This window comes from Medicago sativa, chromosome 6 (genome assembly GCF_051527215.1).
Source record: "Medicago sativa cultivar Bolivia chromosome 6, Bolivia_mono, whole genome shotgun sequence".
Taxonomy (NCBI): Eukaryota; Viridiplantae; Streptophyta; class Magnoliopsida; order Fabales; family Fabaceae; genus Medicago; species Medicago sativa.
In genome coordinates this window covers 3,726,813-3,742,140 of record NC_140754.1, presented here as the reverse complement: position 1 = coordinate 3,742,140, position 15,328 = coordinate 3,726,813, and the positions used below count along the sequence as shown (strand labels likewise).

General features: G+C 30.7%; 2 protein-coding genes and 1 pseudogene across 5 annotated transcripts; all 3 read right to left on the bottom strand.

The window, feature by feature from the left end:
- Positions 1-7: 7 nt before the first annotated feature.
- On the bottom strand, positions 8-3,489 carry LOC146912123 (WAT1-related protein At3g28050-like). 3 transcript variants are annotated; one of them, XM_085719385.1, is made up of 7 exons: positions 3,044-3,489; positions 2,648-2,707; positions 2,266-2,379; positions 1,831-2,059; positions 811-969; positions 573-724; positions 8-291 (listed from the first exon to the last, which is right to left on the bottom strand). In XM_085719385.1, exons 1-7 carry the CDS (start codon positions 3,235-3,237, stop codon positions 117-119), a joined length of 1,083 nt encoding a protein of 360 aa, XP_085575511.1. In that variant the 5' UTR covers positions 3,238-3,489; the 3' UTR covers positions 8-116. The 3 variants fall into 3 exon arrangements, with proteins under 3 accessions (XP_085575511.1, XP_085575513.1, XP_085575512.1); XM_085719387.1 differs by having other exon boundaries at positions 2,312-2,379; positions 3,084-3,485; XM_085719386.1 differs by having other exon boundaries at positions 1,831-2,049; positions 2,304-2,379; positions 3,044-3,472.
- An 875-nt stretch (positions 3,490-4,364) lies between these two features.
- LOC146912122 (WAT1-related protein At3g28050-like) lies at positions 4,365-9,058 on the bottom strand (annotated as a pseudogene). The gene is made up of 7 exons (XR_015015701.1): positions 8,752-9,058; positions 8,513-8,578; positions 8,309-8,422; positions 7,130-7,378; positions 5,477-5,635; positions 4,795-4,946; positions 4,365-4,678 (listed from the first exon to the last, which is right to left on the bottom strand). The product of XR_015015701.1 is annotated as a WAT1-related protein At3g28050-like (transcript).
- A 2,654-nt stretch (positions 9,059-11,712) lies between these two features.
- Positions 11,713-15,293, bottom strand: LOC146912121 (WAT1-related protein At4g15540-like). Its single transcript, XM_085720691.1, has 7 exons — positions 14,965-15,293; positions 14,774-14,866; positions 14,578-14,691; positions 13,617-13,845; positions 12,652-12,810; positions 12,417-12,568; positions 11,713-12,033 (listed from the first exon to the last, which is right to left on the bottom strand). Exons 1-7 carry the CDS (start codon positions 15,156-15,158, stop codon positions 11,859-11,861), a joined length of 1,116 nt encoding a protein of 371 aa, XP_085576817.1. The 5' UTR covers positions 15,159-15,293; the 3' UTR covers positions 11,713-11,858.
- Positions 15,294-15,328: the final 35 nt, after the last annotated feature.

Sequence of the window (15,328 nt, the reverse complement as noted above, 5' to 3'; positions counted from 1 at the left end):
GGACTTATTTGATAGACGTCAATGAAATTGAGGGACTATTTAGCAATTTAAAAAAATCCTAGGACCAAGTTGATCAATGTGCATAAATTAAAGGACTAACAAGCATATTCACTCTTTTAAATATTTCTATTTGTTTTCTTTTCAAATGTTTCAGTTCTATAACTTTGCAAAAGAGGTGCATTCTCTATAGATGATGACTCTAGGCTACCAACATCTTCCTCTATCTTTTCTGTTGCTTTGCCCCATAATACAGCATAAAGACCAATTGTGATTATTGTGGCTCCAATTATACTGCACAATGAAAAAAAAGTATACACAAATTAAAGGACTCAGACACGGACATCGGACACAACAAGTACACGGACATGTCATCAATTATAATAATTTGAGAAAATGACATAATTCAATGACTACCGTGTCAGTGTCGGACATGGTACAATATCCGACATCGGGGGACACCTAATCCGAGAAGTATCTGGGCTTCATAGTTTCGAAGAGATTTATGAAAGTAATTTATGACATGTCCATAAGTTGATTCCATAGCTTAAATGCAAAAATTGAATTAACCATACCTTCCAATATGAAGAATATCACCAAGGAATATAACTCCTAAGCCAACAGAAATAACAATTTGGAGTGGCTTGAATGAGGTTACATAAACAGCCCCCTTCATGTTCAATGACCATGCAATAGCGGTACTGCTGATAAATTTCCCAAATATACCCTGGAAAAATAAATGTGACATTAATAAACTACACTATTTTAAGAGTTGTACATGTTTTTGGTCAAAGTGTAGCAATAGTATCTTACAGAAGAAACAATAGAGATGAGTGAGAGATTTAGGCCTATTTTCCAAGCACTTGCATTTGGAACTGATAACAAAGCTACAATTGTTGATATGATGGTAGCAGTTATGGTGTATAGCAAGACTAAAGTTACTTCATCTGGGAACTCGTTCAAGATATGTACCTGTGAAATAAATATATGAACTGAAACATTTTAGAATTAAATTTTTGAAGTTTATTTATGAAATATAAATAATGAGAGAATTGAGGAAGTCAATTGTCACATTCTGGCAAATACTATGTAGCACCGACGTAGACACGTGCGATTACATTTAGGTTAAAAATAAATCAAACTATCAAATTGAACAGGTTCAGCTTGTGAACTATCTGTAACGATTCAGTTCTTTTCAGTGTAGTTTGGTTCGTTGTTTTTAGTACTTCTATAAACAACTCTGACATTCACTTTGGTTCACAAAGAATCAGTACTGTTATAAAAAGTACTCCCTCCGTCCCATATTACTTGACCTAGTTGACCCTGTCACGTATGCCAATGCACAATTTTAAACTTAAATTTCTTTAATAATCTAGTAGAAAAAATTACGAAAATTTGATATTTTGAAAATATTGATCGAGACGAATCTAACAACATCTTATATGCTATATTTTGTTTTTATATATTAGTAGAAAAATAGAGTCAAAGCATGGTATATGAATAGTGCAAATATTCTAAATAGGTCAAGTAATATGGGACGGAGGGAGTATAGTTCACTTTTTTAATGTCAATCATGTTCGGTTTGAAATCATATAATAGGTGCATCGAATGTTTATATTAGTCCAGGACGAACCATTAAAGATTCTATTAAATTTCACCGAACTATTTTAACAGTTCGGTTCAATTTTCCACGTATTTACATTCAATCATCACTTACATTTTCTACATGTTAGTGTAGTATTTAGTGTTCATGACTCTTTCAGTGTTTCATACGTTTCCGCACTTTAATTCTTAAAGTATAACGCCTCTCATTTTACGTAATACTAATCCTACCTGAAAAATGTAGCGTAGCGACAGAAGAAAGAAGTCAATTGTTAGCAGAATGCCACCAATGGCCCAACTTGAATCCACTGCCATGACAAAGCCGACTGGTTGATGAAGTAAAGACGAATTCATGATCGATGGTCCTTTGTAGAAAGTCATCACAAAAGCACCTGCTATCGATATTATGCTTCCTATTACCTTAGCATTACTACTTCTACTTGCAGCTAACTTTTCCATCCTTAATTGCAATGATAACAAGAAAACAAATAAGTGGAAAATAAACTAAGATGTTCATAGAAGTTAATTAAATCACTGCAAGAAATAACTTCATAAATTTTTAACTCGGTTTTCGTTAGAGATTAAAATGAATCTTCACTCGAAAATTAAATAACTTAGTTTACAATGATAAAAATCTGAAAAATTCAAATATACTAATAATCGAACCTGAAAATGACAGCTAGAATGAAAGTGAAAGCAGGTACCAGATTACCAATTGCTGAAGCAAGTGTTGGAGAACTGTAATTTATACCAATGTACCCCAAAATCTGAGCTGAACATCTGCATAGCATGAACACAAACCATCATAAGCATAACATAAAGAGACCACTTTCTCCAAAACTAAATAACATCAATACTAGGTTCCGTGGAGAAATAGACTTTGGTATTACGGAGTTTGATCCGGAGGTAAATAATTTGTAAACAATCAGTACTTCATCCGGAGACAAAAATACTACTGCATTTGTTCCTTATTATAAGAGACAATTCACTTTTTTGGTTCACTGAATAACAATAACTGGTGTAAAGGATAAGACCATTTTGGCATTACCCTATTGCTCCAAGAAGCACACTTTTCAATATTATGGAGAAACTTAGTGGTGGAACCAATCTGCAAAAAGACATCATAAGAAAAAACATAAAGAAATCAGTCATGAAAAATACCAAGTGTGTGTTTGAAATCACATATAGTTTGACAAAATCACAAAGACAGTATAATTTATCAAAGTATGACTTTTTTAAGTGAAGTGTATTTGCTAAGTGTAAGTTTGGAATCACGATCCGTTTCCAAAAATAATTTTTGTCAAAATCTCGATGATGGTGCAGTGTGATCCTGACAAATTTACCGTCAATCTAAACATGTACTAAGTTGTTATAAACATATGTTGTTTATTTATGATATTGCTCTAAACAATAATTTCTAACACCGTGATTCTGACAAACTTACCTTCTTCTAAAAAAAGTGATAGGAAGGAGAATAGTAGTACCAATAGCATAAGCATAGGCAATAAAGACATGGTTGTTCATCCCTTGAAGTGTGGCTGCTTTGAACAAAGTGAGTAAAGCCATTTCAATAGTTTCCTGTCCTATGATCACTACAATTGGCAGGAAATCCATGTAAAAGGACCATCTTCTTGTCATATTTCCTATGTATTCTAAGTTCTATATCTTACACAACAATCACAGATTCTGTTGAAGTTGAGAATTTCAATGATTTTTTCATGATGACGTTTGGACCATAAACTGAAATGAAAGATAAAGTTGATTGGTTGTATTAAATTTATACCATTTAAAAAACTGTTTATATACTCCCATTGTACTTTGCTATCATTTCTCTAATTTAAAGTATATAATATTTTTCGTCTAACTACATTTTGATCTTTTATTTTAATCAAAACAAAATTTTAGTCTCCCAACTTTTAAATTCAAGAATTCAAATTTCACAAGTGTTATGATGTGTCCCCACAACTTTGTGGCTCACTATGACAAGTCATATTCATCAATAATGTAGAGTTACATGTGACAATGTTCGTTTGGACCATAAATAATGTATTTTAAAATACTATGATTATATTTTTTAATAAAGGAATATGATTACGTTTAATCAATGTAAATGAGAACGAAAAAAAAAAAGTTGTAGCATAGCAAAATAAAATAAAATTGTAAGAGTTTTTTTTTTTATCGAAAAGTTTTAACAGTGGTGAAAGTTTTTACTTGTCTTTTTAAACATAGTTACCAATATCATCATATACATGTGAATCATATTTCAATTTGAAATAAAATGAAATCAATCAATATGAATTGTTGTACATGTCTATTTAAGACATGAATCTTATCATGAATCTTGATAAAATATGATGAATCACTTGTTTTCCTTGAACTTTGTGTTTTGTTGTTTTGATTAATGACTTTTTGTTGTTATGATGAATCTTGAACTTTTTTTTTTGATTAATGACTTAAATCTAGATTTATTTTGAGGTTAAAATATGATATATCAATTTCGATTTTACATGCATAACTTTGGCAAGTTGATTTTAGCATTTTCCGAAAATTCGACTAGAAAAAAGATTAAGTGAATTTCCTTTTTAATTTACAGATTTTACTCGTATTTTACCCTTTTACACGAAAAAGGCCATGAAGTGATTGAGCCTTATTGAATCGAAGCGTGTGACCATTCATTGAAAAGCTAACAAGCATATCTACGACTTCTACGTTTAGAAAGTTGATTCAAACAAAAAAAAATTGGATTTTTAGGTCACATTCCTATATAAAGGATCGCAATCTTTTACCTTTTTCCTGTCATTTTTTATTGCGCATCTATTTGATAATTCATTATAAGATTAGATTCATGAATCAACATACATGAATTTTGGTTGATAATTGAATCTCGATTTGATAACCATATTTCTAAACATTTCCATTTGTTTTGTTTTCAAAAGTTTCAATTCTACAGCTTTGCAATAGAGGTGCATTATCTGTAGATGGTGACTCTAAGCTACCAACATCTTCCTCTATCTCTTCTCTTGATTTGCCCCACATTACAGCATAAAGGCCAATTGAGATGATCAAGGCTCCAATTATACTGTAGAAAGAAATACACAAATTAATGATTATGAACAACCATATCATTATGTTGGAACAATAAAAATTAGCAAGAACAATGACAAGAATCAAATTCAAAAATTGAATAAACCATACCTTCCAATATGAAGAATATCACCAAGGAATATAACTCCTAAGCCAACAGAAATAACAATTTGTAGAGGCTTGAATGAGGTTACATAGACAGCTCCCTTTAAACGCATTGACCATGCATAAACTATATTCCCTATTAATTTTCCAAAAATTCCCTATAAAAATTAAATAAATGTGAATAAGTAAGAGGTGTAAAAAACATAATAAAGATTGGTAGACACCCTTAATGTGTAGACCCCTTTGTACCACTCTGAAAAATTTCAGTTAACCAAATATATGGTTTGTGTGACCATATTTTTTCAGTTGCGTGACCACTATTTAGAAGCTGAAAAATATGGTCATGCAACTAAATGCGCGTGACCACTATTTTCCACTGAGTTAACCAAATAAATTTTGGAAAACTAGTGGTCACGCAACTAAAAAAATATGGTCACACAGAACATAAATAAAAAAAGGGTCATGTTAACTTGTGCCCTCAGGGTACATGTTAAGCAACCCAAAAATGGAAACATTTTCTTAAATTTTGTGCATTCAATTATTGAAAAGTAAAAAAGTTACAGTCAAGTGCAGTAATTGCAACAAAATATTTCTATTTTGAATCATTAACTTGTGCCTTGTGGGTATAAGTTAACATTTCCCATAAAAAAATTGTCATAGTGAAGCAATGGTTTGAAATGTATCTTACAGAAGAAACAATGGAGATGAGTGAGAGATTTAGTCCTATTTTCCAAGCACTTGCATTTGGAACTGATAACAATGCTACAACTGTTGATAAGATAGTGGCAGTAATGGAGTAAAGCAAGACTAAAGTTGGTTCATCTGGGAACTCTTTCAAGACATGTACCTATGAAATGAATATAGAAACTAAAACTTTTTAGAACTAAAATTTTTAAGCTTTCATTAAATAAAAAGAAATAAAGAAACATTTACTAGTAAGTGTTGTGAATTAGAACAAATGACATAATGTGCGGAGCAAATTACAAAAGCAACCAACAAATTAAAACCGTCCAAGCAACAATAATCAATCATTAGTAAATATAGCAACAAAGCTAGATGTATAGCTAATCTACAATCATAACCAAAGAATAAGATAAAGAAAATAGGAACAAGCACACCAAAAATTTGTTTACTCAACTTGTGCTAAATTGACTTATGTTCGAGAGAGCAACATTTTAATCCACTATGAATGAGTCTTTACAAATAGATTCAAAGAGGTTAAAAGAATTTAGATTCAACAGGAAATTCCTTTTTTTTTACCACTTTTGCAATCTATTCACATGAACAAAAAGAGTTACAAACGTTACCAAGGAATTATCCTTAATTGTGCCCCAAGAGTAATCCCCATTTTCTCTCTCAACCCACACAAAGATGAATCACTCAAGAACTCGCTAGAGAAATTTTGGATCCTTTCTCTAATGATTCCTCACTATCCAAGGCGTTTCTCTAATGTTTTTCAACCCTAAAACCTCACCCAAGAGCTCTTAACACACAAACCCTAGGTTTTTCTCGTGTCTAATGTTGTAGGGGAAAAACACATAGTGAATCGATTTATCTTCTTATTATGTTTCGATTCACAACCACCAGAAACCCTAAACATCTGATTTTAAGAGAGAAGGGTAATACTATCAATACTTTCAAACATACTATTTGTTAGTAATATTTGTCATTAGAAAAAATTATAATATATCTCGTACTACCGATCATGTATCATGAATCATGTCACAAACCATAGACATGAATCATGAACCTAGAGGGTAAACCGCAAAGTATTAGTGATATACATGAAAGCACAACCACCTTGATAATCTATTTGCATAAGATGGAAAATCTCTCAATATTCAACAAGTTCCTTCAAGCAAGAACCCAAATAAAGAACTACGAAATAATATTTCAAAATTAACTTATGAGGAGAAATAAAGGAAGAGGAAGAGAACATGTTTAATTGGTTGTATGACTCATATATAGACACATAAAAGGGACAAGGGATAGAGATAAAGTTGAGCTAGCGTAGTATTGCAAAGCTCCCTTAGCCCACCCTAATGTTTGACCCAAATGTGTTTTAGGTCCGATTGTTGTTGGGGGAGGGTGGAGGTTGTGGGGGCGATAGCATCATGTGGTATGGTTCATGGGTATTGTTGTAATTTGACCTGTAGCACTATATACATTGTAAACCCTAATTCATCAAAAGAAATGTACCGAACTATAGTTGCTCTATAGTCGCAAAGGTGGGCAGAATTGGTTGAACTACTTTAATAAAGATTGAGTCTAACAATATTCAATACATAGCAATGTGAGATTTGATGTTTAAAATATGAACAAAATATTCCACAAATCCTACCAATAAAATGTACCATAGTGAAAACATAAGATATTCAACTGTGAGAAGAATGCCAGCAATGACCGAATGCCAGCAATGACCCAACTTGAATCCACTAACTTGAGAAAGCCATTTGGTTGATGAAGTGATGAGGAATTCATGATGGAAGGTCCTTTGTAGAAAGTCAACACAAAAGCACCTCCTATTGATATTATGCTCCCCATTACCTTAGCATTACTACTTCTACTCTTTGCAGCTAACTTTTCCATCCTTAATTACAATTATAAGAGCAAACGTGGACAACAGACTAAGTTTAATGTAGAGGATACATGTAGTTTAAAATTTTCCTTCTTGTTAGAGAGAATATGTGATATATATTTAGTCTAACACTTTTCATTGAACTTTATTAAACTTTAAAGTTTTTTTTAATTAAATTAAATTTTAGAGTTAAATACATATTTAGTCTCTCAATTTTGCCTGATACATGATTTTAGTCTCTTCATTTTAAATTTGAAACATCATCAACCAAGTTTTATAATTTATGAAATCCTTTCTACCACAAAGTTTATTTTGTTGATGTGTCATGTTAAGTTAGGAGAAATGATATTTGAACAACCATTTTTTACAAATTTTGTGACAACTTTCTCTCTCATACTCACATTATCTTTTTACTTTCTCTCTCTATTGCTTTGATTTTTGTGTCACTACCTCATTTCCTTTGTAAAATTTTGGTTGTCACAAAAGTTGTCACATATATGAATGTTCAAATAACACAACTCTTAAGTTAGTGGACAAATCACTTGTGATAACGTATGGTTTTTGGAATCTAAATTTTTTTTATAGGGTTTGAAATTTTGTCAGTTAAAGTTTTATTTTTAAACAACATTTTATTTTAATGACATGAAAAAATAAAATAATAAATTTAATTCACACTTGTCACGTCCCTCGTTGACATGCTAACTCATCATTCAACCAGACACAACATAAGCTTCAAATTTCTTGATAGGGAAATTCTTAAGATTTTAAAATTGAGCTACCAAATTTAAAAATAGGAAGACTAAATCGTGAATCAGTCAAAATATAGGATCAAAAGTGTGTTTACCATATTTAATCTATCATTTCCCTTGAGTAAAAAAAAAAACTAAATAAATTTGTTCATATGGGTGAGAAATATGATAAATTAAAATAAAATTTGCAAACCTGAAAATAACAGCTAACATGAAAGTGAAAGCAGGTACAAGATTACCAATTGCTGCAGCAAGTGTTGGAGAACTGTAATTAATAGCAATATACCCCATAATTTGACATGAAGATCTGCTTAACATAAACAAAAACCATGAGAACCATAAAATTAAATACCAAATATAATAAATTTATATTAACAAAATGCTATTTTTCAATTACCCTATTGCTCCAAGAAGCACAATTTTGCATATTATGGAGAAACTGAGTGGATGAACAACTCTTGATCTGCAAAAATACATGGAAAGAAACATGTGAAGAAAATAATCAAATGAAGTATATAATGTTTGAAATGATTGCGAGTTTGACAAAATTAAGGTGATATCATTATTTTGTTGAAACATCAACGAATTTAATTTTACCAAAACTTCATTCTAACATCGCGATTCTGACAAACTTACCTTCTTCTAAAAAAAGTGATAGGAAGGAGAACAGAAGTAGAAATAGCATAAGCATAGGCAATAAAGACATGATTGTTCATTCCTTGAAGTGTAGCTGCTTTGAACAAAGTGAGTAAAGCCATGTCAATACATTCACTGCCTATAATCACAGCAGGTGGCAGAAAATCCATGTAAAAGGACCGTTTTCTTGTCATTTTTCTATGTATTCCAAGTTTTATCCCATGCACAACAATCACAAACCTTGTTGAAGTTCAGAATGTTGTTAGATGCTTTTGATCTGATTGTCTTGCATTATATATCAAAGCCTCAAAGACTTGTTTATTATATTGTTTTTAGTCATGGATGATGATGGTGTTGGCAAACTATAGGAGTATTATTTTGTTACCATAAGCATGGAACAGTGTGCCAGATTGGGTTCATGATATAAATATAGAAACAATGAGAAAGTCTTCGCAGCATTAATAATTTAGCTTAATTGCACTATTAGTCTTCACATTTTAACCAGCTTACAAAAATGGTCATGTTTCTTTCGAATCGAACAAAATTGTCCCTAAACTATCATGTCTTTTGCAGTTTTAGTTCTACTCCCTATTTTCCCCTCCAAACACGTTGATGTGTTCAATTTTTAAGTTATGTGGCCAAAAGAACACATATGTGGCAATGCCAACTTGAAAAATGTCATTAACATGTCAACAAATCATTTTTTTTAATTGGAAAAATGAATAAATAATTATTTAAAATATCAATTTAACTAAAAAATAAATAAAATTTAAAATACAATATTAAAAATTAGCAATAATGTCCGGAATCTGATATCCATTGATCTGGGTTTGAAGGAAAAAAAAAAAAAACTAAAGAAACTTCATCTTTCTCCTCATCAACAGCAAGTCAGCAGCTTAAGGTGGAAACAAAGAAGAAGAGAAATATTGGAAATTGCAATAGCATATTATTGAATGAGAAATGTTATTTGAACCTCATTTTTTGAGAACATTTGTGACAACTTTCTCTCTCATACGCACATTATCTTTTTACTTTCTCTCTATTGCTTTGATTTTTGTGTCAATACTTTACTCCCTCCGTTTCAAAATGAGTGTCGCTTTAGCCAAAAAAATTTGTTTCAAAATGAATGTCACTTTCAGTTTCCAATGCAATAATAACTTTTTCTTTTCAATTATACCTTCCAATTAATACTCTGCACACTACTTCCAAAGTATTACTTTTAAAACTACCAATAGTTAATAAGGATAATTTGGTAAAATAACCATTCTCTTTCTTTTAATCATTGCATTTCTTAATATGTTTGTAAACACCTAAAACGACACTCATCGACACTCATTTTGAAACGGAGAGAGTATTTTCTTTGTAAAATCTTGGTTGTCTCAAAAGTTGTAATATAAATGGATGTTCAAATAACACAACTCTTATTGAATCCATTAATCTATGTTGTATGGTGTTTGATGGTGATGAAAGGATAACAAGAGAAGAAAATGAGATTTTTCTAAGTTGAACAAAAGCATAAAGAGACATATGGGGTACGCGATGTGTTGGGTATGAGAAGAAAAAATGGGTAGGTGAAAGAAAAATGAAGGATGAACATAATTTTAGGTGTTCTAATTTTGTGATATTTTTAGTTATAGTTTTTTTAAACATTTAATTGTTTTTTATATTTTTTTAAGGTATTGTTTTTTATATTTATTATTCTTTTCAGATTTTTATTTAATTAATATTGTAATTTTTTTTGACAAGATTAATTAATATTGTAATTGTTATTTTTGTTTTTTAAAAATTGAATTTGTTGACACATCAGCGTGTTTGGAGGGAAAATAGGAGGTAGGACTAAAACTACAAAAAACATGATAGTTTAGAGACGGTTTTATTCGATTTTAAAGAGGCAGGACCATTCTCGTGTGATGTGGCAGACAACACTGACGTGTCGTTCCATATACTGAGTCACAATGTTAGTGGGACAAAAATCAAAAAACAAAATTCGCAAAGGGACCAAACCCAAAAATTCATAGAAAACTTCATCTTCTTCCTTCCTTTCCTCTTCTCCATGATCTTCAACACATACTCATCAAACTTAATAGAAAACCCATAAATTCATCAACATCACTACACTAGAAATTCATCAAAAATTTCTTTGAAAACCCTATTTAGCTTAACTAAAAGTTAAATCAATCAAAATCTTTATCAAACTACATAGAAAACCATGAAAAAAGGAAATAAGCGGAGATTCTTCTGAATTTCGAGGTGCTAATGATGGCCTTCCAGGTTTGTGGAATGCAAGGAAAAGAGGAAAAAAAACATGACATTACCAAAAAGATAAAATCTTGGAACATAGTTGACGAAATTTATCTTTTTGTCCAATAGTACTTTGTTGACTAGAAACATTGTTATATATTTTCAATGTTTTATCCCCCGTGAGCTTAACTCAGTTGGTAGGGATAATGTATATATAATATATCAAGGTTTGAGGTTCAAATTTCAGACACCACCAAAAATATTTTCAATGTTTTTTTTGAGTAACTTCAATCCTTTTTTTCAAATCATTCATTGATTGGTAAATTGCAGCAACATCTATCAATCCATTAGTGATCTCTCTTCTAGAGGAATTCCAGATTTTTTTTCTTCCCGAATTCCCAAATGTCCGAAGTGTGTTTCCTTAAACTTGCCTATTTTGTTGTATAAATGATTACAATATTTAAATAATAATTTTGGATCTTGAGAATTCCGAAATATAAGTATCATTATTTTACTACAAATGTTATAAATAACTTCAATTTAGATTTCACATCAGGCCACAAAATATGTTAAAATGGCCTTTACATGAATCTTAGCATGAATCTCGATAAACTCTAATGAATCACTAGTTTCACTTGAATTTTGTGCAGCCATACCTATTTTATTTTTATTTATTTTGTATTTTTGATTTATGACTTAAATTTTTCAAATAAAAAAACATTTTAGTGGACTTAAATCTTAAATTATTTGGAGGTTCGAATATAATATATCAATTTTACATGTATCACTTGGTTTTACTCAAAATGTCATATTTTTACTGCGCGTCTATCTTACATTACAATTCATTAGATTAGATAACCTTGTTTTTAAACATTTCCATTTGTTTTGTTTTCAAAGGTTTCAATTCTACAGCTTTGCAATAGAGGTGCATTATCAGTAGATGATGACTCTAAGCTACCAACATCTTCCTCTATCTCTTCTCTTGATTTACCCCACATTACAGCATAAAGACCTATTGAGATGATTATGGCTCCAATTATACTGTAGAATGTAGAAAGAAATACACAAGTTAATGATTGTCAACAACCATATCATTAAGTTGGAAAAATAAAAATTAGCAAGAACAATGCCAAGAATCCAATTAAAAATTGAAGGCTTAATTAGGTAAAAATGGTCCCTACAAAAAAAATCGTACTTTTTAATTAGTCCGTATAACATTTTCTTTTAACATTTTAGGGATCGAAAATGTTGACGGAAATTTTTTACAAGGACTAAAAATGATGATCGAGATTTTCACAGGGACTAAAAATTATGACGGAAAATTTTACACAGACTAAAAAAGGTGCAAATTTTTTAGAGACTAAAAACGAAATCTAAATATTAAGGATCGATTACTTGATTAACCTAAAATTAATAAACCATACCTTCCAACATGAAGAGTATCACCAAGGAATATAACAGCCAAGGCAACAGAAAATACAATTTCTAGTGGCTGGAATGATGTTACATACACAGCTCCCTTTAAGTGCAGTGACCATGCATAAACCATACTGCTTATTAATTTTCCAAAAATCCCCTAGAAAAATCAATGTGTCAAATTAAGAGCTGTAAATTTATTTGGTCAAAGTGCATAGAGATGTACTTTCAAGTGTATCTTACAGAAGAAACTATAGAGATGAGTGAGAGATTTAGCCCTAGTTTCCAAGCACTTGCATTTGGAACTGATAACAAAGCTACAACCGTTGATATGATGGTAGCAGTTATGGTGTATAACAAGACTAAAGTTACTTCATCTGGGAACTCTTTCAAGATATGTACCTGTGAAATAAATATAGGATTAGGAACTAAATAAAAAGAAATTAAGAAATATTTACTTGTAAAGGATTTCGATTCTCTGATAAAACAAGTAGCTTGCATAATACTTTCTCATTTCAACATACTATTTGTTATTGAGATATTCTAGTAAATTCAAATTGAAGACGTCAATACATGTGATTGTATTCAAAACTTTTGTTTTCTCAAAAGTGTGTATGTGTCAGTGTTATGTCCCGTCTTCGTGTTTTGAAGTATAATATCTCTTATTTTGCATAAAACTATATTCATGTTGCAAAATATTGATCATCATAACCCTATATAATGACCACCAATAATATCTCTCATACTACCACCACATGTGATGAACCAAGTCACAAACAATAGACAAGAATCATGAACCTAGAAAATAAACCACAAAATTTTAGAGAATGTACATAAATATACTTAAAAAAAAAAAAAAAAAACTTGAATATAAGTAAGCCTAAGGTATGTGAAGGCACATACTCCTCCATAACATTTTTGCGTAATTAAGATGAAAACATCTCAATATTCAACAGGTTATTTCGAGCAAGAACTCGGATAAGCAAACATATTCTAATTGATAAGTAAGTTAGGAACTAAGTGATCTGACTTAAGTGGTAAATAAATTTCACCAAATGACGAATTGTTTGAAAGAACCCGAATTCAATTTTTAAGTAGAACAATTCTTGATCAAACTTTATTTACTTTTCGGAATCCATGTTCCACACTTGGTGTAATTTGGTGTTTAAAACTTTAATAATATGAACAAAATATTCCACAAATCCTACCATTAAAATGTACCAAAGTGAAAATAGCAAATACACGATTGTTAGAAGAATGCCAGCAAAAGCCCAATTTGAATCCTCTGACTTGAGAAAAATTGGTTGATGAATTGATGAGGAATTCATGATGGATGGTCCTTTGTAAAAAGTCAACACAAAAGCACCAGCTATTGATATTGTGCTTCCCATTATCTTAGCATTACTACTTCTACTCTTTGCAGATAACTTTTCCATCCTTAATTGCAATAATAATAGGAAAACAAATAAGAGAACAATAGACTAAGTTTAATGTAAAGTATGCGTGTAGTTTAAAACTTTCCTTCTTGTTAGAGAAAGTATGTTAAATGTAATTTAGGCTATGCTTGATCTCTTTGGTTTACGATTTTAGTCTCTTCATTTAGTTATGTGACAATGTATAATTCTTGGGATTTCTTTTCTATTTTTAAAATTTTGCAATTAAAGTTTTATTTTTCAAGCAATATTTTATTGACATGAAAATAAAATAATAAGATTTAATCCACTCATATAATGTCACGTCACACAATAATTTGTCAACTCATCGTTCAACTTAACACATCAACAAAAATAAACCTTAAATTTAGTAGTGCGGAAATTTCTAAAATGTTAAAATTGTGAATCAATAAAAATAGAATACCAAAAATGTGTTTAAACCTAAATTTTGTTATAATATGTTTATACTATCGGTTTAAATTTTAATTTTTTTCTTTTAGATAGGCGGTAGTGGAGGGTTGGGACTCAAATTCCGATCATTACGTTCGACCTAACAATTTCAACATTTTGTCTGTTGAGCTAAGACTTTTGGACCAAATTTTAATTATATTATTCTCAGATATTTTAGCTATCATATACACAAAATTCCTTGAGCAATAAAAATTAAATAACTTAGTTTTTTTTAGGTGGTATAAATAACTTAGTTATATGAAAAATTCAAATAAAAATTGCAAACCTGAAAGTGACTGCCAAGATGAAAGTGAAAGCTGGTACGAGATTACTAATTGACGCAGAAAGTGTTGGAGAACTGTAACTAATAGCAGTGTACCCCATAATTTGACATGAAGATCTGCATAACATGAAACACAAACAATTATATTAGAACTATAAAATAATGACCAAATATAATAACAAGTAACAAATTTATGAACCCATTTGGGGTTGGCCTAGTGGTTGGCTTGGGATCTTGGAGTTTGTTCCTCTTAAGGTCAGGTTCGATTCCTTCCCTCTTAAGGTTTGTTCCTCTTAAAAATCAACATGAGTTTAACAAAATTATGATGATGTCGTTATTTTGATTTTACCAAAATTTCATTCGTTTATCGTGTGATTTTGTCTAACCTACCTTCGGTTGAAAAAAGTGATAGGAAGGAGAATAGAAGTACCAACGGCATAAGCATAGGCAACAAAGACATAGTTGTTCATCCCTTGAAGTGTGGCTGCTTTGTATAAAATGACTAAAGCCACATCACTGAATTCATTGCTTGCAATCACCACAATTGGTAGAAAATCCATGTAAAAGGACCATCTTCTTGTCATCTTTCTATGTATTCTAAGTTCTATCCTTACACAACAATGGCAAACCTTGTTGAAATTCAGAATATATGTTACATGTTATTCATGATGATGATGAGTTTTTGAGTTGACCATTTTTTAATCAAAAACCAAAATGAAAGTTAAAAGCTGGTTGTCTTAAATTAAGGTATACT

Excerpts from the sequence above, each read along its gene's own strand:
- LOC146912123 (XM_085719385.1), bottom strand. The coding sequence starts at position 3,237 with ATGACAAGAAGATGGTCCTTTTACATGGATTTCCTGCCAATTGTAGTG. Across the intron at positions 2,380-2,647 it reads GTGCTTCTTGGAGCAATAGG|ATGTTCAGCTCAGATTTTGG; the intron begins GTAATGCCAAAA and ends CATGCTATGCAG. Across the intron at positions 292-572 it reads GATATTCTTCATATTGGAAG|TATAATTGGAGCCACAATAA; the intron begins GTATGGTTAATT and ends TTCATTGTGCAG.
- LOC146912121 (XM_085720691.1), bottom strand. The coding sequence starts at position 15,158 with ATGACAAGAAGATGGTCCTTTTACATGGATTTTCTACCAATTGTGGTG. Across the intron at positions 14,692-14,773 it reads ACTAGGCCAACCCCAAATGG|ATCTTCATGTCAAATTATGG; the intron begins GTTCATAAATTT and ends CATGTTATGCAG. Across the intron at positions 13,846-14,577 it reads ATCTTGGCAGTCACTTTCAG|GATGGAAAAGTTATCTGCAA; the intron begins GTTTGCAATTTT and ends ATTGCAATTAAG.